The following is a 26,700-nucleotide window of genomic DNA, read 5'->3' on the forward strand; positions in this document are numbered from 1 at the left end:
GAGCTAGCTAGGGAGCTAGCTAGCTAGCTAGCACCTTGAAGCCAAACTGTGGCAGTGTTTCTACTTTCTGCCCCTGGATTTGCAACCTCTGATTCAGGTTCTGGTGAAAATTCTGCTTTTTTTAAACATTCGGGTTTACACGCAGACGGACTTGGGAGACGTTGGTACGCAAATAGACGTCATTTCCGCTTTTGACGTTCACCGACACTGCGGCATTTTTGCCGTCGAAAATGCCGCAGAGAAATCCATTTTCATGTAAGGCTCAGTGGCAACGCAAGATGGCCGCCAAACTATCTTTAAGCCGTTATGATGGTTTAGCGTTTCCATTTTGTCGATGGTGATGTTGGAAATGTTTATTTCCATAGAGATGCGCGTCTGGGGTGTGTCTACTATGTTTTAGGAGGCAGCAGGAAGGTAGTTGATGGGGGGGGGGATTGTTGGGGGGGGGGGGTCAGACTCACTGGAGCCACCACGTAACAGCCTCATTGAGACTGAATGAGACGCTTTAATGACTGCACTTGTAAGAGGGACGAGGAGGGTGTGAGGGGCCCGGGGGGGGGGGGTTAGGGCGGGATGGGGTGTGCGCTTTGATGTGCGCAGAGGCGGGACGCGGCCTATAAATACAGCGGTGCGTACCCCCCCTCGCCCCACACACCTGAAGCGGGATTGACGTCATGAGGGGACCCTTTTCCATCGAGTGGATGGCCCAAAGCAGCCGGCAGCTGCCCGCCGTCAGCGCTAGCGCTAGCGTTAGCGTTAGCGGGGCCAGGCTGGTGGCGCCCGGCCTTGCCGGAACCCACGCCGAGAGCCTGCCGGGATTCTACCGGAGGTCCCACAACCGTGGTGGAGGAGCGCCAGCCAAGAGGCCCAAGATGGACGCCCACGACGACAAGATGGACGCCCACGACGACAAGATGGACGCCCACCACGACAAGATGGACGCCCACCACGACAAGATGGACGCCCACCACGACAAGATGGACGCCCACGACGAGTGCACCAAAATGCGTGAGTCTGTCGTGGATTTATTTCCATACACACAAATATATCATCAATATTTGTTTGTATAAATATGTTAAAAATGGAAACTAATACGTTTTCATTTGAATTATTGAAAAAAAGTCATTATTTTCAAAATATTGTTGGAATTCATTAGGAAATATTTTAACTATACAAACTTTAAATATTTGAAAAAGTATTGTTAGACTTGAACGTGAGATATTTCATAATTATTTTACAATTCAATTAAAAGTTCAAATTTAAAAATATTATTTTCAAAGCTTAAGAGAAAAATGTTTAAAATTGAAAAGCAATTATTTACAGAAATAACAAATGAAATGATGTCAATAAAAAAGCCAATGTTTATATCGAAATCAATATTTTGTCACTTTTATCCAAATGATGAACACGCTGTATTTTTGCGTGTGTGTTTGTTTACTGACCCCGAAAACCTTTCCTGTCGCGGCTGCAGCGTCCGAGGCGGAGGAGGAGACGTCAGGCTACGAGAGCGAGCGCTCCCTTTCGCCGCCGGCCGCCGCCAACGCCGCGTCCTCTTCGCCGCCGGCGGGCAGGAGGCCGCGCACGGCCTTCACGGCGGAGCAGATCGGCAGCCTGGAGCGAGCCTTCAAGCGGAACGCCTACTTGGGCACGCAGGACAAGGCCCAGCTCTGCCGCAAACTCAACTTGTCCGACAAGCAGGTCAGTAGCGCCTCGCGTCCGCTAACGCTAACGCTAGCCTCTGAATATTGATTCATTTACTTTAAAAAAAAAAAAAAGTTTTTTTCTTGTAACACTGCGACTTTTTTCTTATAAAATGTCCAACTTAAAATGAATTTGCAACTTTTTCTTAACATTATGAATTGTTTTCATTTTGAAAACTTTTTCTTCTGAATTGTAACATTGTGATAAAAAAAATGTTCACAAAACATTTGCAACTTTTAATAATAATAATAATATTTATTGATTTAATATGTCCAACTTTTCAAAATCACAACTTTTTCAAGTGAATTTTCCTTTTTTCAGACATTTCCCTAAAAAAAAATTGAAGTCAAATTTGAGCTTTTTCTCAAAAAATTCAGACTCGTCTTCTAACATTGCGATTTAAAAAAAACAAAACGTTTGCATTTTTTAATAATATTTCTTTATTGATTGATTTATTTAATATGTCCAACTTTTTCAAATGAATTTTCTCTCTTTTCAGACTTTTCAGTCCCTAAATAACGTTTGTTGTGTTTTTCCGTGTGCTGTCCCCGCAGATCCGAAACTGGTTCCAGAACCGCCGCATGAAGCTGAAGCGGACGGTGCAGGACGCGCTGGCGCACGCCTGTCAGGCCGGCGCCGCCTCGCACTTTGCGCCCTACCCGGAGATGCAGGCGTACCGGCCGGCGCCGTACCCGCGTTATCACCCGGTGCCGCCGGCGCTCCAGGATGCCGTCGCCGCCGCCGCCGCCGCCGCTTTGGCTCACCCGCCGCACAACCTCCAGTACGCCTCGCCTCTGGACTCGCACTACCAGTACGGCGCCATGTTGCCCGCCGCCGCGCCCCCTCCCCCGCTGATGGGAGCGTACCCGGCGTACCCAAAATACTACTGACACACGCTCTGTCTTGCGATGCTAATTGGATCTTTATGTTGTTGCTATGAAGGTGTGAGAGAGAGTGAGAGTGATTATTTGTCAATAAAATCCAGCCATCTGTTTTCCTGTAATGCTTTTTTCCTTCAAAATAAGACGTTTGCAAACCTCCGCCTTTACTTTGGAAAACACTCATCAACATTTGTGGTCATCGTCCGGCCGATCAAACCCGGAACTGAATCATGATTAATTCACATTTGTGCTTTTTCGAGACTGCCGATTTGAAATAATGTCCTGCTTTTGAATAAAGGAATGGAAATTAAAACAATCTGATTCATTGATTAATCAACAAATAATAAAAATTACACTTTAAAAAGAGTTGGGTGAAAAGTAACCCAATTATGGATCAAAAGTGGACCATCCACCGTTTTTTAGGGGTGAATTGGACCCGACTTTCTGGGTTGTTTTATGCAAAATGACCCTTTTTTTTTACCTCAAAGTTGGGTTGAATCGACACAAGTAGAGGATCGGTCCATTTTTGACCCAAAGTTGGTAATTTTTGACCCAACTGTTTTTAGAAAAAATATTGTTAGTTGTGGCCCTAATAATGATGATTATTAATACACTCTTGTTTATAAAAGGATTTCCTTCAAATTACTATTGCCATTCATTCGTACGTGTCATGTTTACGTTCAAATCACTTTGAGTTGACTTCATTCAAAGTTTGTTTTTTCGGTAAGGGAAGGCAAAATGTACTTTTCCTAATGGGAAAGTACGTGACGTCATTAAATGCATTTGTGCGCATTGACACGAGGTGCGACACAAATGCTTGTTTATTGCTAGTAAAAAAAAAATTAAAAAAAAAAAAGTAGTTTTAGCTGACTCGTGTAAAATGTTGGGTTGAAAGTCCACTTTGGACACCGCGTTCTTCCCGCCCACTCGCGCCCACGTGACCAAAGGCACTTCCTCAAAGCGCCAGCCGGCACGTCATCTTCTTTTGCTTCCTTCCAACAACTTGTCGTCTTCTTCTCGTTGTTGTTCTTCTTGTAGTTCGGCGGCGCGCGGACTGGACCGGACCGGAGCGGACCAGGGCGGACAGAGGCGTTTTTGTTTTAGTTCTTTTTTTTTGTTTTTGCCGCGGTGATGCTCGCTCCCGGAGCGCGACCGTTGCGCGTGCTCGCGCTCGCGCTGGCTGCCCTGCTCACCTGCGGCGCCAGGCGCGTGCGCGGCGGGGGGGCCAGCAACATCCTCCTCATCGTCACCGACGACCAGGACCAAATTCTGGGGGGCATGGTGAGTGCGGGCGCTCGCGTGACCTTTGAACTCACCCTTTGATTGTTGGCCGCTCGCTCGCAGTCTGCGCGAATTCCGACCAAATTTGCTTTCTTGTCATTTGGTCTCGGTTGCTGTTTTCGATCGAATTGTGAATGTTGTTGTTGAGTTGGGGGTCGTTTGAATTTATGGCTCACTTTGTGGTCCAAAAACTTGCGTACCTTGTCACGCAAAACGTGTCAACTGTAGCGCTTTTGTTTGTCATCAATTTCCAGCTCAAGCCAAACTATTTTGAAAAATGATTTTCAAGGTCATCTTTGCATGTTTTGTTTTTTTAACAAACACAAGCAATCATTTGTTCTGTAGGTTTATTATGCAAATGTTTTGTTGTTCTAAGTTAGTCTTATGCTAAATGAAAGCAAATGAACCATGAATTGATACGAACGCGGGTTTATTGATTTTGTTCAACTGGAATTGTTCACTTCTTGACTTTGAGCGACATTTCGCTCTTTTAAGCGTTCAAGATGGCGACTTTGCCACATTTGATTCAAAAAGTGGCATAAACAAAACACAAATCAGGAACTCCATCAATAATAATGCAAACAAATCGGTGGCTTTATCGTTTCAAATTGTTTCACAAAAACAATTATGTGGACGGCACTTTTTAAGCACTCCACTTTTCTAAACATTTAAAATAAAGAAATAAAATATGGATTAAAAAAAAAAATCAAAAACCAACCAACTGAAATGAAGCCGATTTTTATTCATTTTTTCAGACTTTGCAACTTGAAAATTTGTCAATTCCCTTTTCAGTCTGCACTTTTTTTTGGTACAAATTGATTTTGGCTCGACCGATGATCGGCGACGATATTCAGCATTTTAAGGGAAAATCGGCATCTGCCCTTTTTCAGCGAACTTGATCAGCGATGCGGCCGATCCTGGAAACGAATTTTCGCACCTTCTGTATTGTTTGAAAAATAAGATAAGCGTCATTTGTAATTTTGTAAAACCAAACTTTTTAGAATTTTTTCGCTAACATTTGAAGACGTGCCCCTGAGAGCTCACGGAACTTTTTGTTAGAATTTAAAAACAAAGGCAAGATTACATAAATACAAATTGAAAAAATCGAATATTTTCGCAAAACTTCAAAGTTGTTCAATTTTGAAATTGTTAAAAACGGTTTCCAATTTTGACACCAATATTTTTCCTTTTAACGGAAGTGAATATCGACTCGAGTTATCGGCTTCCGGATCCCAAAAACCTGATCGGTCGCTCTGGTGGATTGATGTGTCTTTGTTTTTCTTTTTTGGTGGCGTTTCGATTTGGCTGGAAACGTGTTGACATTTGTTCCGCTGCTTCCGTATTCTTCCTTTCGATTCCACAATTTGTGAAAGTCGTGCGAAAATGTTCCCCCAAAAAATCTGGGTTCAAATTTGCGCGTTTACGTGCGGCAACATCAGAATCCGTTTGAGTTTTTCCGATCCAGATTGAATTCCGCTTCTCACGGATCATTTTGTGTGCTTTCAATGCGGACGTCGGCGCCGGTGTGGGTCAGACGGCGATGAAGAAAACCAAATCCTTGATCGGCGACGCCGGCGTGACCTTCGTCAACTCGGTGAGTCCCGTGTGCCGGCGCCACCTCGCGCCACCCCGCGCCACCCCGCGCCACCTCGCTCCCTCCCTGCTGTCTCCCGCAGTTCACGGTGACGCCGCTGTGCTGCCCGAGCCGCTGCAGCATCCTGACGGGTCGTTACCCGCACAACCACCTGGTGAGCAACAACTCGCTGGCCGGCAACTGCTCCAGCGCCGCCTGGCAGAGCCGCGGCGAGTCGGACGCCTTCCCCGTTTTCCTCAGCAAGGGCGGCTACCAAACCTTCTTTGCCGGCAAGTACCTCAACCAGGTGGGGATCGCTCGTTGCGTCCACAAGATGGCGGCAAAGCACGAAGCCGCGTTACAGAAACGGAAGCTTCCGTTGGATAGCAGACGATGCGTCGAGTCCGCCTTTCGACGCGCGCTCGTCTGCGGCCGGCGTGTTCACGTGCCCCCGTTTGCTGAGATTTTTTCCCTTTCCCAGTCCACGCGGTTCTCACTTTACAGCGGCTCAGTCATTCCATCGCAGTGGCTAGCGTCCATGCTAAGCTAGCACTTAGCACAAATGGCTACTAGTTCCGGTGGACGTTGGACCGCAGTGCGGACGCACGAGAGGAATGGAACGGCAACCTTTTGTTTGGCTCGATGACGCTGGTTTTGTCTGTCAACAGTACGGCAAGAAAGAAGCCGGCGGCGGCGGCCATGTTCCGCCGGGCTGGGACCAGTGGCACGCGCTGGTCAGTGGCATGCGCGCACACACACATACTTGTACTCACGGAGATGTGAGGACATCCATAGACATAATGCATTTGCTAGCCCCTCCCCCTAAGCCCAACCATGAGAAATGATTGCCCGCCTCCATTCCTTACCCGAACCTCAATTCAAACCTAAAATCTATAAACAAGCCAAGACAAATTTTGGTCCTCACAATGTAGTAAGTACAAGTACGCACACTTCATAGTACATGCAACGACACTCTAAAAAATCTGTTGGGTCAAAGATAACCCAAATTGGGTTAAAAAAAGGGACACACCTAAACAAAGGTGTGATGATGTGCGTGCGTGCGTGCGCGGCCTCCAGGTGGGCAACTCTCGCTACTACAACTACACGCTGTCGAGGAACGGCGTTGAGGAGAAGCACGGCGACAACTACGCGGACGACTACCTGACGGACGTCATCGTGAGTTGGCCGGCGTTCACGTTGGCCGAGTTGTCACGGGACCGACCGGCGTTCCCGCCCGCCCGCAGGCCGAGCGCTGTCTTCGCTTCCTGGACAACCGCAGCCCTCAGCGTCCTTTCTTCCTGATGCTGGCGCCGCCGGCGCCGCACTGGCCTTGGACCGCCGCCCCGCAGTACCGCCGGCGCTTCGCCGAGGTCAAAGCTCCCCGGGACGGCAGCTTCGACGAGGCGGGCAAGGTGAGGCGGGCAGCGGGAAGGATCCCGTGGCGGGCGTTTGCGTCACGGCACGTTGCCCCCCCCAGGACAAGCACTGGCTGCTGCGCCAGGCCGCCAACCCCATGACCAACAGCTCGCTGGCCTTCCTGGACGACGCCTACCGCAGGAGGTGAGCGACCTCGCCACGCACGGCGCCACAGGAAGAAGGAAGACGATTTGGACGCTGCGTTAACAATTTGCATGAGGCCGATTACGATGTCGATAAATCGAACGACGATGAAAACGATGAAAACGATAAGCATCACCAGGATGACAATAACGCTGATGATCATGAAAACAACATAATTTATGACGACGATGATTAAGATGACGGTGAAAATCCTGCGATGATTATAACCGTAACGATGACGATGATAATAATTGGAAATGATAACAAACATTATGATTACAATGACGATGACATTAACGATTAAAACGATGGAGGACCAAAGCTGCAAACATTTAAAATAAATAAATAGTGAAATGAATAAAAGTGAAAATAAAAACAGATATAAAAAAAAAAGAATAAATAAATAAACAAAACAAAAAATATATCCATAAATTAAAGTAAAAATAAATACAACAATAAAAAATAAATGCAGAAATAAATATAAATAGAATTAAATAACAATCAATCAATAAAAAAACTCTGCTCACCCATTTATTTATTTTATGCTGCAGATGCTCCGTCAGGACAAAATGTTATGCAAATGAGGGGGCGGTCCTCGTGGTGACAGTGGACAAGATAGTCCTCCGTTTATTTCCACATTTATTTTTATATTTTTGAATCTCATTTTTTATTTTTGTATTCAATTTTACTTTTATTTTTTTTATGGATATTTATATCAATTTAGTTATTTCCATTTATATTTATTTTTATATCCATTTTTTATTTTCACTTTTATTGATTTATTGATTGATTTTTAATTGAGTCCGTTTGGGTCCTCCATAGAAAACAACGACGACGGTGAACATCACGTGGTGACATGAATGATGATAATAATTATACCAATAACGATCATAATGGATCCAAACGATAACGAACATTCCGATTCCGACGACAACAGTAATGAGGTAACGACGAATATGATGACGATTTGACAATAAAAATACGAGTAAGGCTTGTAACGCTGACTCCGCCCACCAGGTGGCAGACGCTGCTGTCGGTGGACGACCTGGTGGAGGCGCTGGTGAGGAAGTTGGACGAGCTGAAGGAGCTCAACAACACGTACGTCTTCTTCACCTCGGACAACGGCTACCACACAGGTCAGAGGTCACACGCGTGTGCGACTGCTCACGTCTTGTCCGTGCAGTCCCTCCGACCCGCCAGCAGGTGACCGTCATGTTTTTTGCTGTTTTTTTTCTCTTTTTTTTGCCGGCAGGTCAGTTTTCTCTCCCGATCGGCAAGCGTCAGCTGTACGAGTTTGACATCCGCACGCCGCTGCTGGTCCGAGGGCCCGGCGTGAAAGCCAACATCACCATCAAGGTCACACAACGCGCTCGCCGTCAATTCCTCCTCCTTCACCTTTTCAACTGCCGCTCAAAAAACAAGCAAAGTGACGGCTTACAAGTCCAGGTCCAGAAAGTCAAATCCGGCTTTAGCCCTTCTCGCTAATTGTTTCACTTGCGGTGCTAGCGAGCTAACTCCCTAGCTAGCTCCCATGGTGTTCGTTTCCCTGCTAAAGCGCTAGCTGGCTAGCACCAGGTGCAAGCTGCCACAGTTTGGCTTTAGCCCTTCTCGCTAATTGTTTCACTTGCGGCGCTAGCGAGCTAACTCCCTCGCTAGCTCCCATGGTGTTCGTTTCCCTGCTAAAGCGCTAGCTGGCTAGCACCAGGTGCAAGCTGCCACAGTTTGGCTTTAGCCCTTATTGCTAAATGTCGGAGTTGTCGCGCTAGCTAGCTCTCATGATGCTCATTTACCTGCTAGCGAGCTAGCGTGGCTAAAGCCAAACTGTGGCAGGCTTTTGACTTTCTGGACGAGCGTTTGCAAACTCTGTCCTCTTGTAACTGTTGTGTTCGAATGAACCAATCACATTCTGATTCATCTTTTATTCAAGCTCAGATGTTCTAGTAGGCTTTTCCTGGTATTTATTTTGCTTTCTGGCAGAAGCAAGTTTTTGCGCTAACATCTGCCTACAAGCTAACGTAGCTCGATTAATGCTTCTTACTGCAATCTGACCTAAATGGATTTTTTAGGTTAATGTCGATTTCAATATTTGGCCAAATAAAATTCCGATAACCAACTAATCTGCCGATTCATTTAAAAAAGAAAAGTATTTTTTAGTCCCCTGATGCTTACAAGGTTGCAGCTAAAACATTTGACTGTCCTTAAGTATGTTTAACTTCACAACAGAGAGAAAAATCGGCAATAATCGGACAATTTCCCCCCCCAGTTTTTTTGGGGGTGTAATGTGTTAAAAAAAAAAATCGTCCAATTTTTGCCAATTTTAAAACATGGGCCGGCTCGTTAATCGGTCAATATTACAATCAGTTCATTTTTAAAAATTTCATTTTATTTTTTCTTTAAAAACTTTTTTTTCTCCGATGTCCAATCGAAATGGGAAAGAAGATATTGATTTGTTGTTGTTGTTGAGGCTCCCGTGCTGAACATCGACCTGGCGCCGACCTTCCTGGACATCGCCGGCATCAACGAGTCGTACGCCAACGTGGACGGGCAGTCTTTCCTGCCACTGATGGTCGGTCGCCGCCGTCGTCGTCGCGTCAACGCGAGCTAAGCTAATTTGCTCTTCTTGTTCGGCATCAGGCGCCGTCGTTGCGCAACGGCTCGGCGCGTCCCTTCTTCCTGGTGGAGCACACGGGCGAGGGGCTGCCCGGCGGAGACCCCGCCTGCCCCGCCATCGGCCCCGGCCTGTCGGTGAGTCACGGCAGGACATCTCTGCTCATTTCCGTTAGCCTGTCGATGGCGTTTCACATTGCATGTTAGCATCAGGCTAGCCGATTGATTTTGTCATGCGCCGGTCAGCAATGTTTCCCCGACTGCGTGTGCGAGGACTCCTTCAACAACACGTACGCCTGCGTCAGGACGCTGGACGGACGCCACGACATGCAGTACTGCGAGTTCGCCGACAGCGAGGTAACGTGGATCCCACTTCTCACACCAAAATGCAACCGCGTTTTCACACCACTCAGGCGCACGCGTACGCAGAAAACGACGACGCCGTCAAATCGTGTATCTCGCGTCCGACCGCAGTTTCCTTTAGAGGGTTTGAGTTGCCGCTCGGATGTCACAAAATGCGCCCAAGCTCTACTTTTGGTTAACTGAAGCTCTTCCAGTCACTTCGTGATCGTCCCTTGGCGCAAAGATGCCAACAGGATGGTGGCAAAGCACTACTTTTGTCCAAATGTCTGCAGTCGTTCGTGGAGGTGTACGACCTGAGCTCGGACCCGCACCAGCTGCAGAACATCGTGAAGAAGGTGGACCCGGCCGTGCTGCAGACCATGAACCAGCGCCTCATCAAGCTGCAGTCGTGCCAGGGCGCCGGATGTCGCGACTTCGCCACGTGAGGGCGGAGCAAGCGCCGGCGTGCCTTTTTTTCCTCCTCCAGGGTGAGACGCGGCAAAAAGAAAGAAAGAAAAAAAGCATCGCAACCAAAGCCGCCATTTTGATTCGCGCCAGCAATGACTCCATTTTGTCTGTACTTCCTGAAAGTGCGTTTCCACTTCCCGTTTCGTCCTTGAACGCACCACAAGTTGCTACCTTGTGTTTTTCTCGCCAATCACGACTTTTGTCTTTATTTGATCAATTGGAAATTTGTTGTCACAAGGAAGCTCCGCTGTTGCGATCTTTTAAAAGGGAAGTCTTTGGCGTCCACAAGATGGCGGCAAAGCTCTGCTGACGAAGTGAAAACGTATTTCAACAGCCGACGATAGAAGAAGAAAAAAGATGAAAAATCACAAATCAAACTGAAAGTCTCAAATGTGACCCTCGTTTGGACTTTTTATTGATTACGTCGGATTTTTCAAAACTGCTTCAATTGGGTCGCGTAAATCAAACCCAAGTTTGTTACGTCCTCTTCGTGCCACGGTCACTTTTTACAAATCTGACTTGATTGCAAACCAATATTTACACGGATGAAATTCGATCCTTTTTAATTGTTTTGTTATTTGTTGCAAATGTTCGCATTGTGATAAACCACAATCAATCCCAAAGTCGCTTTCTTGTGTGTGGTTTTTAAATGGTTTTATTTCATTCTTTTCGAGAGGCAGGAAACTTTCCATAGGATATCGAACAGGAATCGGCAAAATGGAATCGGGTGAAAATCACATGATCGGCCCCGGATTCCGATCGGGACCAAATTATCGGGTCATTGACAGGATATTTCCGTTCTTTTGCAACCCGAGTATCTTCCGCCCGTATTTGAGTATTTGCCGGATTTGAACGTTCATTCCAAATGTCAGCAAAACTGTTACAAACAAAACAAAACCAGCAAGTGATTTCCCTTTTTTGAAATGTTTGTACCTCGCGAGTGTCCCTCGTCGGCCATTTTTAGAAATATGTTGACCAGAAACCGCCGAGCCCGCAAACGGGAAGTTGGAGGCCAATTTGCCGTCACAGATATTTGTACACTTGCTTGTCCTGCAGCGTCTGCACGTCCATCTTGACGGGACATTTGTAGAAGTGCGACAGCAGCGACTCGGCGTACCCGATCAGGAAGTAGATCTTGTGCGGCGGCAGCTTTTGCAGCACGAGGGCGCACACCGTCAGCACGTTGCCGCGCCGCTTGATCACCAGCTCGTCGGCCAGGCAGCCGTGGAAGGTGCCGAAGATCAAGCGGCGGATGAACGCGTCTTCCACCGCGCGCGCCGCCGCGCCGTCTTCGCCTCTCAGGTTACCTGCCGGCAAACGCAAACAACGTCGGCAAAACAAAACATTTTAGTATGAAAGACAAAACACTCAAATGAAGGCGCGTACGTGGCCAAAACATTCAAAGAAAAAATATTTTTAAAGAATAGGTCCAATTTTTAAAAACTTACTCGCTATAATATTACAAAATAAAAAACAGTTCTAAAAGGAATCAAGTTGATATATTCTGCAATTTAAAAAAATAATATCCCTGGTTTATGATGGAACACAAGTGCAAGTCCACAAGAGGGAGCCAGAGTACCACACTTTGACTTTTAGTTATAAATTCAAAAGCATCATTTTCACTGTGAATGGATTTGCTTTTTTTTTTTTTCCTTGGCGGAGGTCTTAAATTGGTTCAAGACTCACTGGTGTGCTGCGACAGCCATCCTTTGTGGTGGCCGATGTGGTGAGGTTTCAGGGCCTGTTCGTAGGTCAGAGGTCGGTCGCCGGTCCCGACTCGCTGGCGAGCGGCTCGGTTCTGTCCAGCGAAACAACAAAAACAGTCGTCATATGGCTTGGACGTGACGTCACGGGTGTGTTTACCTTGCAGCAAACCGCAGTGACGTGAAGAGCTCTGCTACCGGCTGGATTGGACTTGCTTGCTGCAGCCTGCACACAAAACAAAACAATTCATTAGGAGCAGGTTTGCAAAATTACACGATGTTTTCCCTTTTAGAATAATATCTCCCGCAATTTAAAAAAATAAAAATGCTCATCTAAATACACTGGAAACTTTCCGGAAATGTAACTAGGTCTGAATATGACTTAAAAAATGTATTTAGTCAATTCAATTAAATTGTTTTATTAAAAAAAAAAAACGTTCTTTGTGATTGTTTTTCTATCTCATACTACGAAAAGCATCGGGATACGACAAACTGCAGCACCGCTCAACACAGACTTCAGCCTTCACTTTAGTAGGCTACTAACCCTTTTCATACAAAGAATAGTTGAGTACATGTAAGCCGAAATGCGCTTAAATCGCTTTCCTCACCAGGAAGAGCCGACATCCTGTGCTGCTCAAGGACGCCGCCATCTTGCTTTAGTTATGATCACGATGCTAACACAGTTTACATTCACTTCGTCCTTGTTTCGGTCCCCCGTGATGGCAAAGCATTCAAATCACACGAAAATAAAATAATACATTTTTAAAATTAAATGAACAAAGTGAGTAATAAAGTTTTTGATTTATACGTATAATATTGTAATTAAATGTAAAACTTTGCGCGGAACTATTTATCTTTTCTCTCGTTCTCTACTGATGACTTTACATGCACGAACCGGATTTAGTACAAAATAAAGTCATATATATTGCTAAAGGTGCGTCAACCAGTGCCAAGTGGCCTTTTAAAAATATCATAGTGCTATGTTACCTCTAATTCTGCGATTTAATTGATTAATAATTGTCATTTGCTTTGTTCCCGTTAGACTCAGCGGTAAGCTAAATTTATTTTGAAGATGTCCAACGGGATGCGTGATATTCTTCTGGAAGGAACCACAACAGACGCTGAAGAAATGCTACGCTGCTGGCGTAAACATTGATTGTTTTCTTCTAAAAGTCCGCTTCTTCTCTTTCTGTACACGTTAACGGCGTGCTAAGCTACCTTGGAGCATCTTCGTGCAAACCATCGCCATGTCGTCGCCGCTCGAGATGACGGAAATGTACGACAACGCACTGCTCGGCATTCTGCAGCATGTCGGAAACATTCAGGACTTTCTTCAAGTCTACTTTGGCTTTTTGTACCGCAAGACAGACTTTTATCGACTCCTCTCCGGTCCCGGCGATAAGATGGGCTTCCCGCCGGGTGTAGCCGAGAAAATGGTCCTGAAGGTTTGTTGTCGCGAACTTTGATCAACATTTGGAGTCGCGGTGCACCAGTCACACTTTTCTGAGCGATCCCCCGATCTTTCACAAGTCTAACCTGCCTACCCAAATTTTTATTCATAACAAGCAGCCGGTAAATAAGAAGAAGGCAGTTGCTGACTTTTTCAGACCTCTCGGGAGGAAGATGAGATCGGTGGACAAGATCGATTTTATTGCTCGATCACAGACCCGCCTCGGCACGGACTTCCGGGTTTCACACGGCAGCGTCGTTTCCGGCCACTGATGGCCGCGTTGCAACACTCGCACCCAAACGGTTTATTTACAAAGATGATAGCGCTTAAAAAAAACATGTTCTATTAAGCTTGTATTTGTACTTTACACTTATTGGTTTCTCTTAGACATTTTGTCAAAGTTTAGTCATTTAAGCAATATTTGTAGCTATTTTTAGCTTCATCCATTGACGGTAACTTTTAACAGTGCGGCGTACACATTCTAACAACAACTTAAACTTCACCTGTGCAGACGTTCAAGATGTTTGACAAGTTTTCTGAGGAAATCCACGAGTTCCAGAAGCGACAGGACGAGACTGCGGCGGTCCCCGCCGTCCCCGCGGCGGCGGTCCCCGCGGCGGCGGTCCCCGCGGCGGTCCAGGAGCTGGAAGTCACGTCGGAGACAACGCAGGCGGCGAGCGCATCGTCGTTCTCGGATCGCGTTGCAGAGTCTGAACCGTCTGCCAACGCTCCGTCTGATGGCGGTGACACCGCGATGGCTCAAGGCGACCAGGAAGCTGCGGCATCCCTCTCAAAGTCAGTTGGGTGATTGCGCAACTTTAGTTTCGGTTGTGCTGTTTCCCCAATTTCCCTGAATGCAGCATATGTTGGTCTATGCTACTAGATTGTATGACTTAAGTTGGGAGTTATAAGATTTCTTGTTGTCCCTGAACGCAGCATGTGTTGATCCGCTGGACAATTTCCTGACCTAATTTGGAGTTGTTTCCCAGTTTCCCTGAATGCAACACATTCTGGTCCACAAGCTGATGTGTGATTTTATTTGGATTTTCCAATGTCAAAAATCGCAGCATGTTTTGTTTAATGTAGCACTTTAGCTGGGGATGTCAAATTTCCTAGTGACCCTGAATGCAACATGTTGGTCTACTCCACTGGATTGTGTGACTTGAGTTGGAGTTCTCCTGTTTCCCAGTGTCCCTGGACGCAGCATTTAACATATATATATATATTTTTTTATAGGCCAACCCAGAAATCGTCAGCAGCGTCGGAGTCGGACAGCTACAACGGCGCCGTCCGGGACAAGTACCAGTGGTCTCAGGACTACAACGACGTGGAGGTGCGCGTCTTCGTGCCCAAGGAGGTGGTCAAAGGCAAACAGGTGAGCGCCTCGCGGTGGCGGTGACGACGGCGGGGACGGCCATGTCACACGCGTGCGTGCTCTTTCTCAGGTGAGCGTGAGCCTGCACAGCGGCGGCGTGCGCGTGTGCGTGCGCGCGGGGCCTGAAGAGCAGACGCTGGTGGAGGGCAAATTCTCTCACAAGATCAACACGGAGAATTCCCTGTGGAGTCTCGAACCGGGAAAATGCGTCGTGGTAACGCAACACTTTGTCCTCGAATTGCTTCATGCTTGACCAGCAGAACTCTGGCGGGCTACAAGTTCTCTCTCTCTCTCTCTCCGTGTCTTTCTCTCTTTTTGTCTGTCTGTCTCACTCTCTGTCTGTCTTGCTTCCGTTGTTTCTCCGTCTTTCTTTTTCACTCCACCTGCTTTTGCCGGCCGGTGCAGCTGTCCCTGAACAAGTCGTCGGAGGTGTGGTGGAAGTGCGTGCTGGAGGGCGAGCAGGAGATCGACGTGGACAAGCTGAACCGCGAGCGCTCCATGGCCAGCGTGGACGAGGAGGAGCACGCCGTCCTGGACCGCCTCACCTTCGACTACCACCAGAAGCTGCAGGGGAAGCCGCAGAGTCACGAGATGGTCCGTATGTACCGTCGGGGGGGTCTGAGGGGGCACTTCACAATGATCACATCGAACACCTTTTTCACCCTTATCTCATTTGCTCCCCAAAAACGTATAAATACGTTCTATTTTAAATGTTTTAAATGTCCCAAAGAAAGTGCCGTTCATTTTATGCAATTTAAAACATATATTTTTAATTTATTATTATTTTTATATATTTTATGTATTTATATGTATATATAATATATTATTATTGTTTATGTTATTATTTATTGTTTTTGGGGGGTTGGAGTGGGGGGTTATGGATCAAAAGTACTATTGGTATCGGGGACTACTCCAGTGGCGTATTTGTACTGTTATCGGTCTGTGAAAAAAGTGCTTTCGAACATCCCTGGTTCATGTGCTTCCGTTTGTGTGTGTGCAGAAGGTGCACGATATGCTGAAGAAGGGTTGGGAGGCGGAGGGGTCGCCGTTCAAGGGTCAGCAGTTTGACCCGTCCATGTTCGACATCCCGCCCAGCGCCGTGCAGTTCTGAGCTTTCAGCGCCACCTGCTGGATGCTCAGCCGCCCGCCCGCCTTTTCCTGTTTGTTGATGACATCGCGAGGCGCCAATCGAGAGGAGGACGTTGACAACAGACTGTCCGCAAAAGGGAGGATGACAAAAATGATCCAATCCAAAAACTGCACTGTCTAGCTCCGCCCCTTTAGGTACCACTGCGCCTGGTACCTCGACGGAGGAATTTCTTTCTGGAATAAAATCAAATACAAAGTTCACACTTTTGTCCGGAGTCTTGGTTGATGTTTCGTATGAGGTTACTCAGATTTGCTGACACCGCATGAGCCCTGTCAGAAAAGTCCGTTTCGGACCTCCAGGATTGTACTTGAAAGTTTTTTTTGACAGTTAAAAAAAAGTTAAATTCCCACTAGCGGAAACGGGCTTCCAAATATAAAAAAAGTAATGAAAAAAAAAAAGCAACTGGCGGAAACAGAAAAAACTACACTGGCGGAAGTGAGACGGTTAAAAAAGAAAATATCCCCCCCACCCATCTTCTTACTGTCTCGTTTTTCTTACGGTTTCCGCTAGTGGGGGGGGGGGGGAATGCTTGTTTTTGTGTTATGTTTTGTTTGTTTGTTTTATAATCGGAAGCTTGATTTTATGGAAGCACATTATATACTAGATTTGTGCCAGTAAAACAAACTTTTTATTCTTTTATGTTTGTTTGCTGTAAACCTTTTTTTTAATTTTGTTTTATTAAAAACTATCCCGCTCCCACCAGTAGATTAATTGTATTTATTTATTTTTACTATTAAAAAATGTACTGTAAAAAGCCTTTCTGTGACAGCTAATAAAAATTCAAAGAAAGGTCATGAGCACGACTATAAATATCCCAACATGATCTCTGCCAACATGCCCGGCTAGCTCAGTCGGTAGAGCATGAGACTCTTAATCTCAGGGTCGTGGGTTCGAGCCCCACGTTGGGCGCAAAGTTTTGCTCCAAATTTGTGCTAGCGTGGACCGATGCACGTCAGTTAGCCACGATGGACGTCAATATGTGCTGGTTTGCCAACATGCTAACTGACAAGCGAGCACTCGTCATGTTATTGTTTTGTTTTCTTTTTAAACCCAAGTTATCGATGTTTTGTTTAATTTGACAATTTGATGACTTCCGTTATTCGTTCCTTCTACGTAACGTAATGCTACCGTTATTATTATTAATATTATTTCTATTTTACAAAAAAATAAACGTGTGTGTGCGCGTGTGTGTGGTGTTCCCTTGCGAAGCCGAGCGGAGGAAAGCCCGCCAACCCCTCATGCACGCGCAGAAACGAGTTGGGAGAGAACGCCGGTGGGCGGAGTCTCGTCGTCCTTAAGCGACGCGCCGTTTGCTTCACTTGATTGAATCCCGTTCGGAACCGGAACCGGAACCGGAGCCGCAAGCCGAACATCCACCGGACGTGCACGCGCTTCACCGACGAGTACCAGCTGTACGAGGAGCTGGGCAAGTACGTGCACGCGCTTTTGTTTGGGTTGCCCCGAATTCAAACGATTCGGGACTTTGTTTCGATGACACGCGCACGTGGGCGTGCTTGCGTGAATGATGACGTGCGCGCGCACTTTGGCCCGGAAAAAGTGAACGTCAGGTTGTGCGTGGGACCTCGCGGGTGCGTGTGACTGTGTTGTGCTTTAGTTGGTTAAAGCGCCTGCCTAGTAACCAGGAAGTTGTTGGTTTGAATCCCAGCCGCGTCTTTCACAATCAAATTGTGAATAATGTAGCCGTCAACAAGTTCAAACGTGTTGCGTAATTGTTTAGAAAACAATGTCGAGCTGCCAAATCAAAAGTTGACCACTTTGAGGCGCATGATGATGATGTCATCACATGTGTATGGAGAAAAAAACTCATAAATTTGCCACTTTATAAAGTCGCAAATTTACAAGTTTTTTTCTCTGGAATATTGCCCCCGCCTTCTAAAAATAAATAAATAAATATATATTTATACGTGGCCCTAATACGCCGTCGTACAAAACTGACGTTGGTCTTCCAATTAGAATTTGAAATTAGCTTTTTAAGTCGGGTTATTTTCTTTGTGATTTCATGTCTGTTCTAGCAATTTGTTGTCAATTGCAGTATTAGTGGTAGTAGTAGTTAAAGTAGTGTTATTATAAATAATTAGGTATTCGTAGTAATTCCAATGAGAAGTTGGTTTCCAGGAACTTCTCAAGTGAGACCTGATTGTTACAATGTTTGAAATGTTTATGATGAATGTTTGTCGTGATTCGTTTGTGCTTTAATTGTTGTCAATATGATTTGAATTGATTAGAAAGGTGGGCTTGTTGTTGTACTTCTCCCTTTTTTCCACCAGAGGGAGACATAATTCCTTTTCTATTGAAACCCAACTCCAAAAACAACAGAAATCAACATTCCAAAACCTTTTGACTTGTGTGACTTGCTGTTAATGCATCTCAAATTCTCAATTATTATTATTATTATTCATATTTTCTTCTCTTTGGATTAATGGTATCATCATAGTGATTAAACATTTATATTCATTGACGATTGCGTAATTCATGAAGTGCTCACAATAAACTAAATACAAAAAGTTACTTCCATCTATGATTCCATTTTCTGAGCAGCTTATTCCTCTCAAGGGTCATCAAAGATCAAAATGATTTTATCAAATGATAAAACCAATTCAGTTTTTAAAATGTTTTATTTGCAATTATGATGAATTTCCTGATTATGTTATTAAACATATATGGTAAATGCCACTAATATACTTGTATTTCATTATTTAACATGAATTAATTGAAATTGATAAGTAAATAATGGATTCAAAAAAACGAATAATTTGTTTTAAAAATCTAATATATTTTTCAAATTGTCATATTTAATTAATTATCTAGAATGCAGCCACAGTATGATAAAATAAGCAGTAATTTCATCCAATACATTTGAAAGATTTTTTTTTTTGGGGGGGGGGGATTGTTTATTTGTAATAAAACAATTAACCAATTATTTGATTAAGTAATTCATGAAAAAGGAAGAAACAAATTTTTTAAAAGTATTTTTTTCATTATGATTATCTTGACCATTATTTTTGATTAAATACATTTTGAAAAGTTGTAAAATGGTTCATTATATGAATATAGTTGTGTTCGGACTTACAATAAATCAATTAATTAGATGATTTTACGATAAATGTCACTTTTTAATGAAGCGAATTTGATTAACCAACCACTTATTTTATTAAATATTTATTTAATTTAAATTTTTTTTACAATAAATGATTAAACAACTAGCCAATAATTAAATATAACTTTTGGCAATAGCGCCCCCTAACGGCCTGCCGTGCATCTGACGCTGCTCCCGCTCATTTTGTGTGCTTCCAGTTGGCCGTCAGTGTTTTTGTAAACAAACTCTTTGCGACGAAAGACACTTTTTGTTAACAAAATCCTTTTGTGTAAACACGCATGGAAAAAGAATCTTTTGTGAACAAACAAACTCTCTTTTAGCAAACGTGTTTTGTTCTGAGCAAACGGGCCGATTTTAAACAAATGAGCATTTTCCCCACATTCTTTTTCCAGGCAAACTCAGCTATGTTTTTGTTAACAAACTCTCTTTTTGCTCTTAATATCTAATCTAATAGTCTTCCTCTTGGTAATCCAGATGTGAAGATTTCCCTCCCCTTTTGCGTCCATAACGTTGCGTTTCGCCGCCGTCCATTTGCCGTCTTGTTGCCGATGCCCTCGACTAATCTCACGCGGAGTGTAAAGTGCGCCGGCAGCACTATTTGGGATTATACCACAAATGACTTTCTGCTCTGATCCCGACGCTCATCATGTGACGCGATGATCTTTCATGTGCGTGCGCATTCGCCACTTTCATGTGAGGGAGATCAGAGGGGAGGGATTTTTTTTCTTTATTTTTTTCGTAGGGGGCGGGGGGGGCAAAAGGGCGTCGGCTTAAGAGCGCCGCCGATGTGCAGAGATGGACACTTGGCGAGTGCGAGGCGGGTGCGAGTAGGGTGCGCCATGTGCACGCTTCCCGCTGAGGGTGTGTCCTTCTGCCTGTCGGCGGCAGCCAAGAGCCTCCTCAGCAAGAAGGCCGACGCCAAGGTAGGACAACGCACGTCTCCCGTACCGCCATTCAGCCACAGCTGCTCGATTATCAAATAATCAACTTCGATTATCCATGAGTCGTTTGAACTGAACTCGATTTCTGACGTCCTCCGTAAAAGCAGATCTTTCAAAATAAGATGTTTGCAAACGACAGTTTTTGCTTTGGAAAACAGTCATCGACGCTTTTTGCCGATTTTCTGACCAAGGTTACGAAACAAACTGGTTAGTGGTTACTAATTCCTAATCATTTTGTGTGTGCGTTTTCTGCACTGTTAGTTTGAAATGATGTCCTGTTTTTAAAGCAATTTAAAAAAAATTCTGGGTAATCCAAAAATAATAATTGTGAAAATAATAATTGCGTGCCTGTACATGTGTGTATGTGAGGGCTGGGGCGATATGGCCTTAAAATAATTTGGAAAAAATAATAAACATTCACAAAATTATGATTTCCAATTTTAATTGAATTTAACGTTAAATCCAAATAAACTTTTTCCACCTTCTAGATTTTGCTTTAGTTCTTAACAACATTTTTTCCCCTCTTCACTATCTTGCATCAACTTCCACTGAAATAATCGAGGAAAAAAAAGTGGTTGTCTGATTTTGAAGTTGCCAACTTCTTAAGTAAGTTTGTGACTTGAATTCCTATTATGGTTGTAAAAAAAAAAAAAGTAGTTTCAGTTTTTTTTAAAGCATTTTTGTTTTGTTGAAAAATTGAAAAAAAATCAATTTGAGTGAGATCTTGTGTTAGTAATCGTGAACTTAAGTAACCTTGCGCAATGCTGACTGTGCTAGCTCCTCCCTGTTGGCAGCCATGTTGGTCGTGGCAGGCGAGCACTACAAATCAGCGAGGACAAATCATGACAAAAACGTATTCATCGTCCAGCCATGAATGTGCGTGCGTGAGATCTTGTTTTGGTGTGAAACGCTTTGTTGTTGTTTCTTCTCCTGGAAATCCATTTTGAAACTTTTCCAATCCACTTCCACACATTGAACTCAACTGGAACTTTTGCACACTTTTTTGTTGTTGTTGTTGACGTTCTTCCATGCGGAATTTGAAGTTGTATTTTTAGTGTACACTTGTCTCCGCCCCCGTGAGAATTCTGTGCCTCCCTTTCATGAAGCTTCATCTTCTTCTTCTCTTGCTCCTCCTTTATCTTCATCCCCCCATCATGCCAAAAACAAGCCCCTCCAACCTTTGGAGAGTGGTGCTAATCTCAGATTATTTGAGTCCAGATGATTAATCTAACGTTACGTCATGTGTGCGTGTGCGTGCGCGTGCTTGGCTACAGTGACCTTGAAGGGTCCCACACGTCCCGTCTATTGTGCCAATAATCATTGATTGATTGGGAAAAATGGATTTGATTTGAGCAACAGGTCGTCCATGTGAGTAGTAGCTTGCTAGCATTAGCATTGCTAATCAGGACTTCTTCCTCATCTTTCCAAATCATCACAACGCTTGACACGCCTCCTCCTCACCTTCTTCTCACTCCTCCTCATCCTCCTCCTCTTCCTCTTCCTGGTCGCTTTTCCTCCAGGAGTCCTGACTACCGTAACGTAATCCATCACACACGACCGTGTGTGTGTGTGTGTGTCATCCTTCTTAACACACGTGTGGTTTTCAGGAATCATCCGACAGCAGCAACACAACAATCGAGGATGAAAATGCGAAAGGTGAGCGATGCTACGCTAACGCTGCAGCTACGTCAGACCGCATTTTGGACATTTTGTGTCGTGCGAACGCGGGAAGAAGCCAAATAGCGGCGCTGCGATGTCATATTCGGATTTCCTGTTGCTGATGACGAGTGATCCAAAATCAAAGTTTACTTCCCGGTTTGACCTCTAGGGGGCAGTTTGCACTCAAGCATTTGCGATCCTAGTGCTGTATGGTGGTTGTGAGCTGGATTTCATTCCCGTCACGACAAGCAGCAGTTTGTGGATTTACCAAAATCAATCTGCTTTAACTCCTACTATCTTAATGCTAACACATAATGGGACACACCATAGACAGGCTAACAGATAGCATCAGTCTTGTGATGTTATATCTTAAACAGATATATTTGTGTTGTACTGCCCCCTGGTGGTCTGGATGCGCACACCACAAGGAAATGAACAGAACTGAAATTGAACAAATGTCTTCATTAACAAAATCAAATCAAAATGAGAGTGCTGTCACAAAAGTGAAAACGAAATGAAACTACAACTTAAGTTAATGAAACTAATAGTTATGGTGAAAATGTCTTTTGAGCATGTGGGGTTCATTTTAAATGTATTTATTTCGGTATTGGTCAAACAGTCGTATGAGAATTATAGTTTACTTTATTACACAATACTCTTGACAAAAATATACTAAAACTAATCAAAACTAAACCAAAACAAAGCATTTAAAAAAAAATGATTTAACGGATCCAGCGTCTGCCTTGAACGATGGCGGGAGACTGCTGGCGCCCCCTGGTGGCCACTCGCTTGCATCGCCCCTTGCGAGGGAGGAGCTGAGAGAGCTCGGCCTCCCCGGGAGCGAGCATCAGTGCGGGAGGGCGATGAAGATGAAGACGAGGGCGATGAAGATGAAGACGAGGGTGATGAAGATGAAGACGAGGATGAAGACGAGGGTGAGGAGCGTTTGAGTGAGGAAGCAGCAAGTCTTGTTGCTCCATGGAGGAGGTCAGAAGTCACAAAATGGCTCATAAACTCTCGGCCTTAAATACCACTCATTTCATTTGTCTGTCAAATTGAGTTTATACTTCTTGCGTGCTCTGACATTGAGTGACACTGCCACCTACCGTAGTGGATGTGCAATTACCCTTTATTTTAATTTGCTCAAAAACAACAAATAAAAATCCCCTGGGGTCACGCGCGGCCCATGAGGTGGGCCCGCCCCCCTATTTGAGAAGGGCTGGTGTACAGGCAAATCTTTGCGCATCTTTGGTGCAGTACCACATTGTGCCACAACATGTTGGGCATCACTGAGCTCTAATTGATCCGTTTCTGCTCTTGTGTGTGCAAAGTACTGCCATAAGTACTGCATTTCACATTGTAAGTTCGCATTAAGCTAGTGAACTTCTGTTTGGGTTGGTTGAACATGTTTCCGCTAAAACATCGAGTCAAATATTGACTTTGTCACTTTGAAAGCTAACTTCAAGTGGGAGTGTCAAACGAAGCGCTTGACGGAGTCCGACGGTGTCGTTTCTTGACGGCAAGAAAGTGACCGTCATCGCCTTCTCTTGTTCTCTCTTTTGCAGCTCGCAAGCAGGAGATCATCAAGATGACGGAGCAGCTCATCGAAGCCGTCAACAACGGCGACTTTGAGGCCTACGCGTGAGTTGGGATGCTGGGAGGGCGGGGGAGGGGGAGGGGGCGGGATGGGAGCGCCATTAGCAAAGAAGCATTAACGGGATTGACGCGCAAATGTATTTGTCCTGGGAAGATTACGAAGTAATTACAGGCCGGCTCCGTGGACGGATGTGGCTCTTTGTGCCGCATTCAAAGTCACGCAAATCCCCACAAAGTCGCGTTTATAAATGAAACGTCAACCGCGGAATGGAGATGGAAACGCTTTATCATTTCCAGCGTCCCGTTCGGGATTATCGGTGGCGGGCGCCCTACTTGTTGTTTGCGTTGACCGCAGTTTTTATTTGCGGCCATGTTGATGTTCTTCATCCTGTGGATTATTTGCAGCAAGATTTGCGACCCCGGCCTAACGTCCTTCGAACCCGAAGGTCTGGGCAACCTAGTGGAGGGGATGGACTTCCACCGCTTCTACTTTAACAACCGTGAGAAGCCAACGCCGCAATCCGACAAACACAACTGCAACTAACAAGCACGACTTGCACTTGTGATTCGATGCAACACAACTGCCATAACAATCAGGCACAACTTTGACGGAGACAAACATAACAATCAAGCGCATCCTTTGCTCCTAACTTCAAACACATAAATGATAGAAATCATAACAATGAAACATAACAGTCATGCAAATCAAGCGGTGGCAATAACAATGCGTAGCCTGAAACATAACAATCCTGCGCGTGTGCCACCAGTGCTGTCGAAAAACATGAAGCCGATCCACACCACCATCCTCAACCCGCACGTTCACATGATCGGCGAGGACGCGGCGTGCATGGCGTATATCCGCCTGACGCAGTTTGTGGACGCCGGCGGCCGCCCGCGCTCCAGCCAATCGGAGGAGACCCGGGTGTGGCAGCGCCGCGACGGCCGCTGGCAGAACGTCCACTTCCACTGCTCCGGAGCGCACGCCGCACCCCTGCAGGCCTAACCTGAGGTACGCAACTGACGCTTCATCGGTTGGCCCGCTTTTAAAATCCACCAAAATCTGGCGATTTTATTCAATTGTTTTTTTTTGTTTGTTTTTACACATTAACACAAAAATAGTGACATTCAAACATCCCCCAAATTTTGGAGCCTTTCACAAATTGGCACATTTGCCGGTGCGGCTTTGTCATGAACGGCAACGTCAGCACCAGATATTTGCTTTGATGAAAAGGGGGCGTGACCAACAAGTATGGAGGACCAGAACTGACAAAATTGAAAATGAATAAAAGTGAAAATAAAAATGCATATAAAAAATATATAATTCAAAAATTAAATACAAAAAAATAACCCTATATATAATATATATATATATATTTGTATTTAATTTTTGAATTATATTTTTTATATCCATTCTTATTTTCACTTTTATTCATTTTTTTATTTTGGCTATATATATATATATACATACATAGACTCTCTTCCAGTTTGGGGTTGCAGCGCCACCTGTGGCCACAAGTAGCCTGACAGCGTCCTTTCCATTTTGTATGTTCCTCAGCGTCGCATTTGCGAGATGGAGAGCGGCGGGTGGCGATGAGACCCCCGGGCCCGCCCCTCGACGACCACCTGACGTCTCTCTGGGATGCTTCAGACAGACAAGCCGCCCGTCGTTCCCCCTTGCACTTGTTGACGTTTCTGCCTCTTGGTGGTGCTCTTGTGCGTTTACCATAGACATGCCCACGGGGAGAGACGCCATATTGGATGTGGCAAAGTGGCGTACTCTACTCTCTAAACTGTACTAAAACCTTATTTTGGGAAGACAATCATAGGCTAATCTCTGAGGACTAGATTAGACGATTCTCCCTCAACTAGAACCTTCTCTAAAGACAAGAACCTTCTTGACTCAAACCTTCCTGGACTAGAAGCTTCAGCTGGGATGAGAACCTTTTCTTAGGACTAGAACTTCATTCAGGACTAGACCATTCTCTTTGGCTAGGGCCTTGTTTTTTGTGTAGAACTTTTTCTCAGGACGGGAACTTTCTCTGGGGATGACAACCTTCTTGGGACAAGAAACTTTAATTTGTGCTTCACTATTATATTGGGACTAGACGATACTGTAAGGACAGGAACCTTCTCTCCGGACTAGAGGATTCCCTTCCCTTGGGACTGGTACCTCACACAAGATAAAAACCTTCACTCTGTACTAGAACTCCTGTTGGGACTAGAATTTTCTCTTGCGACAAGGACCTTCTTTACCTGGACTTTCTCTTGGGACTTCTAAAACAATCTCTTGAGACGACAAACCTCCCCTGAGATGAGAAATTTATACCGGGACTAGAGCCTTCTCCCTTGGGACGAGAACTTCTGTTGGGACTAACCCTTCCTTCTCTTGGGGCAAGAAGTTTATTTTGGTACTAAAATCTCCTCTGGTTGCTCACTGACTTTATATCGTAAACATTCATAATCAGTCTCCTGACTTGACTTCAAAATTAAATGGTCTGTTTTGAGGGGGCGGTCCTGTCTAACGCAAGAGGGCCAATAGCGAGTCGAGTCTCTGTTACCATTGACGACGGGCAGCGGAGCTTATCGGGGTTGCGATGAGGCTAGCCCGCAGCGAGATTGTATTTTCACCATCCAAATATGCGTGATCATTACCGTTGAGAAGTTGACCAAATGTTTGTGGACAATCCTCAACGCAGCTCTCCTTACCTTTTGGCTTTGACGTGGTAGCGCTTCAACTAGGTGCCAACTGATTGGCGGAGAAACTCGGCGCAAGGGCGCTTCTATGTAAATTAGCCAAGTTGTGACATCACAGAATTGCGGCGGTGTTAAAGTTGACGCTTGATGGGTTAAAAGCCACGTTTGTATCATGTTTCCTTGAAGACGCGCTTGATGTGCTTCTTTTGTTTCCTGTAATTGAGTTGAACTGTGATTAAACTTTTTGTTGTCCTCAATGAAACATCTATCTGAGATTTTCAGCAAGCTGCCACAACAAGATGACCGCCTGCGCAATTTCAAGTAAAAAAAAATGCTAAGCAAGATAATCATCATCAATTTTGATTGACACATAAAATTGTGCACTGCACAAATAGACATGCAGATGTTGCTAATATTTTGACCCTCGAAACCAAACACAATATTAGCAACTAAATAGATATTATTATAAAACACACTTCGTCATTTTTTCTTCAATTACGTTTTCAAGATTAAATTTGGATTCATTTCGCAACCCTTCCTTGTATCCACTTTTTCTGTGAATCATTTTTGCCAAGTTGTGAGATCTTTTTTTTTTTTCCCA

At 44.9% G+C, this 26,700-nt stretch overlaps 5 protein-coding genes and 1 non-coding gene across 7 annotated transcripts; 5 read left to right on the forward strand and 1 right to left on the reverse strand.

Moving 5' to 3' along the window:
* Positions 1-459: 459 nt before the first annotated feature.
* Positions 460-2,704, forward strand: ved (ventrally expressed dharma/bozozok antagonist). Its single transcript, XM_077542544.1, has 3 exons — positions 460-1,008; positions 1,472-1,698; positions 2,256-2,704. Exons 1-3 carry the CDS (start codon positions 675-677, stop codon positions 2,589-2,591), a joined length of 897 nt encoding a protein of 298 aa, XP_077398670.1. The 5' UTR covers positions 460-674; the 3' UTR covers positions 2,592-2,704.
* An 830-nt stretch (positions 2,705-3,534) lies between these two features.
* gnsb (glucosamine (N-acetyl)-6-sulfatase (Sanfilippo disease IIID), b) lies at positions 3,535-11,036 on the forward strand. The gene is made up of 13 exons (XM_077542537.1): positions 3,535-3,863; positions 5,398-5,457; positions 5,540-5,743; positions 6,105-6,170; positions 6,514-6,612; positions 6,681-6,848; positions 6,914-6,996; positions 8,014-8,132; positions 8,249-8,352; positions 9,461-9,562; positions 9,631-9,741; positions 9,850-9,960; positions 10,239-11,036. Exons 1-13 carry the CDS (start codon positions 3,714-3,716, stop codon positions 10,389-10,391), a joined length of 1,530 nt encoding a protein of 509 aa, XP_077398663.1. The 5' UTR covers positions 3,535-3,713; the 3' UTR covers positions 10,392-11,036.
* mrps24 (mitochondrial ribosomal protein S24) lies at positions 10,662-13,243 on the reverse strand. Its single transcript, XM_077542545.1, has 4 exons — positions 12,725-13,243; positions 12,277-12,342; positions 12,100-12,211; positions 10,662-11,720 (listed from the first exon to the last, which is right to left on the reverse strand). Exons 1-4 carry the CDS (start codon positions 12,764-12,766, stop codon positions 11,437-11,439), a joined length of 504 nt encoding a protein of 167 aa, XP_077398671.1. The 5' UTR covers positions 12,767-13,243; the 3' UTR covers positions 10,662-11,436.
* nudcd3 (NudC domain containing 3) lies at positions 13,117-16,291 on the forward strand. Its single transcript, XM_077542541.1, has 6 exons — positions 13,117-13,561; positions 14,078-14,361; positions 14,803-14,941; positions 15,012-15,155; positions 15,347-15,535; positions 15,942-16,291. The coding sequence occupies exons 1-6, from the start codon at positions 13,364-13,366 to the stop codon at positions 16,050-16,052; spliced, it is 1,065 nt and encodes a 354-aa protein (XP_077398667.1). The 5' UTR covers positions 13,117-13,363; the 3' UTR covers positions 16,053-16,291.
* Positions 16,292-16,927: 636 nt separating this feature from the next.
* Positions 16,928-17,000, forward strand: trnak-cuu (transfer RNA lysine (anticodon CUU)). Its single transcript has one exon. It is a non-coding gene; the product is annotated as a tRNA-Lys (tRNA).
* A 2,979-nt stretch (positions 17,001-19,979) lies between these two features.
* LOC144063989 (calcium/calmodulin-dependent protein kinase type II subunit beta-like) lies at positions 19,980-26,559 on the forward strand. 2 transcript variants are annotated; one of them, XM_077586097.1, is made up of 6 exons: positions 19,980-20,132; positions 21,758-21,806; positions 23,375-23,450; positions 23,811-23,905; positions 24,173-24,414; positions 24,961-26,535. In XM_077586097.1, exons 1-5 carry the CDS (start codon positions 19,995-19,997, stop codon positions 24,406-24,408), a joined length of 594 nt encoding a protein of 197 aa, XP_077442223.1. In that variant the 5' UTR covers positions 19,980-19,994; the 3' UTR covers positions 24,409-24,414; positions 24,961-26,535. The 2 variants fall into 2 exon arrangements, with proteins under 2 accessions (XP_077442223.1, XP_077442224.1); XM_077586098.1 differs by lacking the exon at positions 19,980-20,132 and adding an exon at positions 20,373-21,026 and having other exon boundaries at positions 24,961-26,559.
* The last annotated feature ends 141 nt before the right edge of the window (positions 26,560-26,700 follow it).

This window comes from Vanacampus margaritifer, chromosome 14, assembly GCF_051991255.1.
Source record: "Vanacampus margaritifer isolate UIUO_Vmar chromosome 14, RoL_Vmar_1.0, whole genome shotgun sequence".
Lineage (NCBI taxonomy): Eukaryota > Metazoa > Chordata > Actinopteri > Syngnathiformes > Syngnathidae > Vanacampus > Vanacampus margaritifer.

Excerpts from the sequence above, each read along its gene's own strand:
- ved (XM_077542544.1), top strand. The coding sequence starts at position 675 with ATGAGGGGACCCTTTTCCATCGAGTGGATGGCCCAAAGCAGCCGGCAG. Across the intron at positions 1,009-1,471 it reads CGACGAGTGCACCAAAATGC|CGTCCGAGGCGGAGGAGGAG; the intron begins GTGAGTCTGTCG and ends TCGCGGCTGCAG. Across the intron at positions 1,699-2,255 it reads TCAACTTGTCCGACAAGCAG|ATCCGAAACTGGTTCCAGAA; the intron begins GTCAGTAGCGCC and ends CTGTCCCCGCAG.
- gnsb (XM_077542537.1), top strand. The coding sequence starts at position 3,714 with ATGCTCGCTCCCGGAGCGCGACCGTTGCGCGTGCTCGCGCTCGCGCTG. Across the intron at positions 5,744-6,104 it reads CCGGCAAGTACCTCAACCAG|TACGGCAAGAAAGAAGCCGG; the intron begins GTGGGGATCGCT and ends GTCTGTCAACAG. Across the intron at positions 9,961-10,238 it reads GCGAGTTCGCCGACAGCGAG|TCGTTCGTGGAGGTGTACGA; the intron begins GTAACGTGGATC and ends AAATGTCTGCAG.
- mrps24 (XM_077542545.1), bottom strand. The coding sequence starts at position 12,766 with ATGGCGGCGTCCTTGAGCAGCACAGGATGTCGGCTCTTCCTG. Across the intron at positions 12,343-12,724 it reads CAGGATGTCGGCTCTTCCTG|GCTGCAGCAAGCAAGTCCAA; the intron begins GTGAGGAAAGCG and ends TTTTGTGTGCAG. Across the intron at positions 12,212-12,276 it reads TCACTGCGGTTTGCTGCAAG|AACCGAGCCGCTCGCCAGCG; the intron begins GTAAACACACCC and ends TTCGCTGGACAG.
- nudcd3 (XM_077542541.1), top strand. The coding sequence starts at position 13,364 with ATGTCGTCGCCGCTCGAGATGACGGAAATGTACGACAACGCACTGCTC. Across the intron at positions 13,562-14,077 it reads CCGAGAAAATGGTCCTGAAG|ACGTTCAAGATGTTTGACAA; the intron begins GTTTGTTGTCGC and ends TCACCTGTGCAG. Across the intron at positions 14,362-14,802 it reads GCTGCGGCATCCCTCTCAAA|GCCAACCCAGAAATCGTCAG; the intron begins GTCAGTTGGGTG and ends ATTTTTTTATAG.
- LOC144063989 (XM_077586097.1), top strand. The coding sequence starts at position 19,995 with ATGTGCAGAGATGGACACTTGGCGAGTGCGAGGCGGGTGCGAGTAGGG. Across the intron at positions 20,133-21,757 it reads GCAAGAAGGCCGACGCCAAG|GAATCATCCGACAGCAGCAA; the intron begins GTAGGACAACGC and ends TGTGGTTTTCAG. Across the intron at positions 23,451-23,810 it reads GGCGACTTTGAGGCCTACGC|CAAGATTTGCGACCCCGGCC; the intron begins GTGAGTTGGGAT and ends GATTATTTGCAG.